Source organism: Fukomys damarensis, unplaced genomic scaffold (genome assembly GCF_012274545.1).
Source record: "Fukomys damarensis isolate Sample0158 unplaced genomic scaffold, DMR_v1.0_HiC HiC_scaffold_1, whole genome shotgun sequence".
NCBI classification, from domain to species: Eukaryota; Metazoa; Chordata; class Mammalia; order Rodentia; family Bathyergidae; genus Fukomys; species Fukomys damarensis.
Genome location: NW_022900913.1, coordinates 24945600 through 24945870, shown reverse-complemented (window position 1 = coordinate 24945870; position 271 = coordinate 24945600). Strand labels below are relative to the sequence as shown.

Genomic DNA, 271 nt, shown 5'->3' with positions numbered 1-271 from the left:
GGCCGGCCGGGCGGCTTCTTACGGCGCCTCTCTCTCTCCCTTGCCCTCCCTCGGCGTCCCGGTCCCTCCGCGTCTCTCCTCCCGCCATGGGACCCGACTCTCCGTGCCCGCCGCAGTGCCCAGCCGGCTGGGGGAAGATGCCAAAATGGCGACCGGCAACTACTTTGGATTCACCCACAGCGGGGCGGCGGCGGCGGCGGCTGCGGCCCAGTATAGGTAACGGCTCCCCGCTCTCTTCTCTCCCCCGCCTCGCCCCCCGGCCAGGATCCCG

The 271-nt window shown here is 72.3% G+C and overlaps 1 protein-coding gene across 3 annotated transcripts in view; it reads left to right on the top strand.

Annotated features, from left to right (window-relative positions):
- Positions 1–14: 14 nt before the first annotated feature.
- The window catches only part of Zfr (zinc finger RNA binding protein), a 78010-nt gene continuing 77753 nt past the window's right edge, over positions 15–271 (top strand). For 2 of the 3 annotated variants that reach the window (XM_010605408.3, XM_033758447.1), the window contains exon 1: positions 15–216. In XM_010605408.3, coding sequence (XP_010603710.1) covers positions 146–216 — 71 coding nt within the window. In that variant the 5' untranslated portion in view covers positions 15–145. The remainder of the gene's footprint in view (positions 217–271) is intronic. The other variant, XM_033758456.1, reaches the window with a different exon arrangement.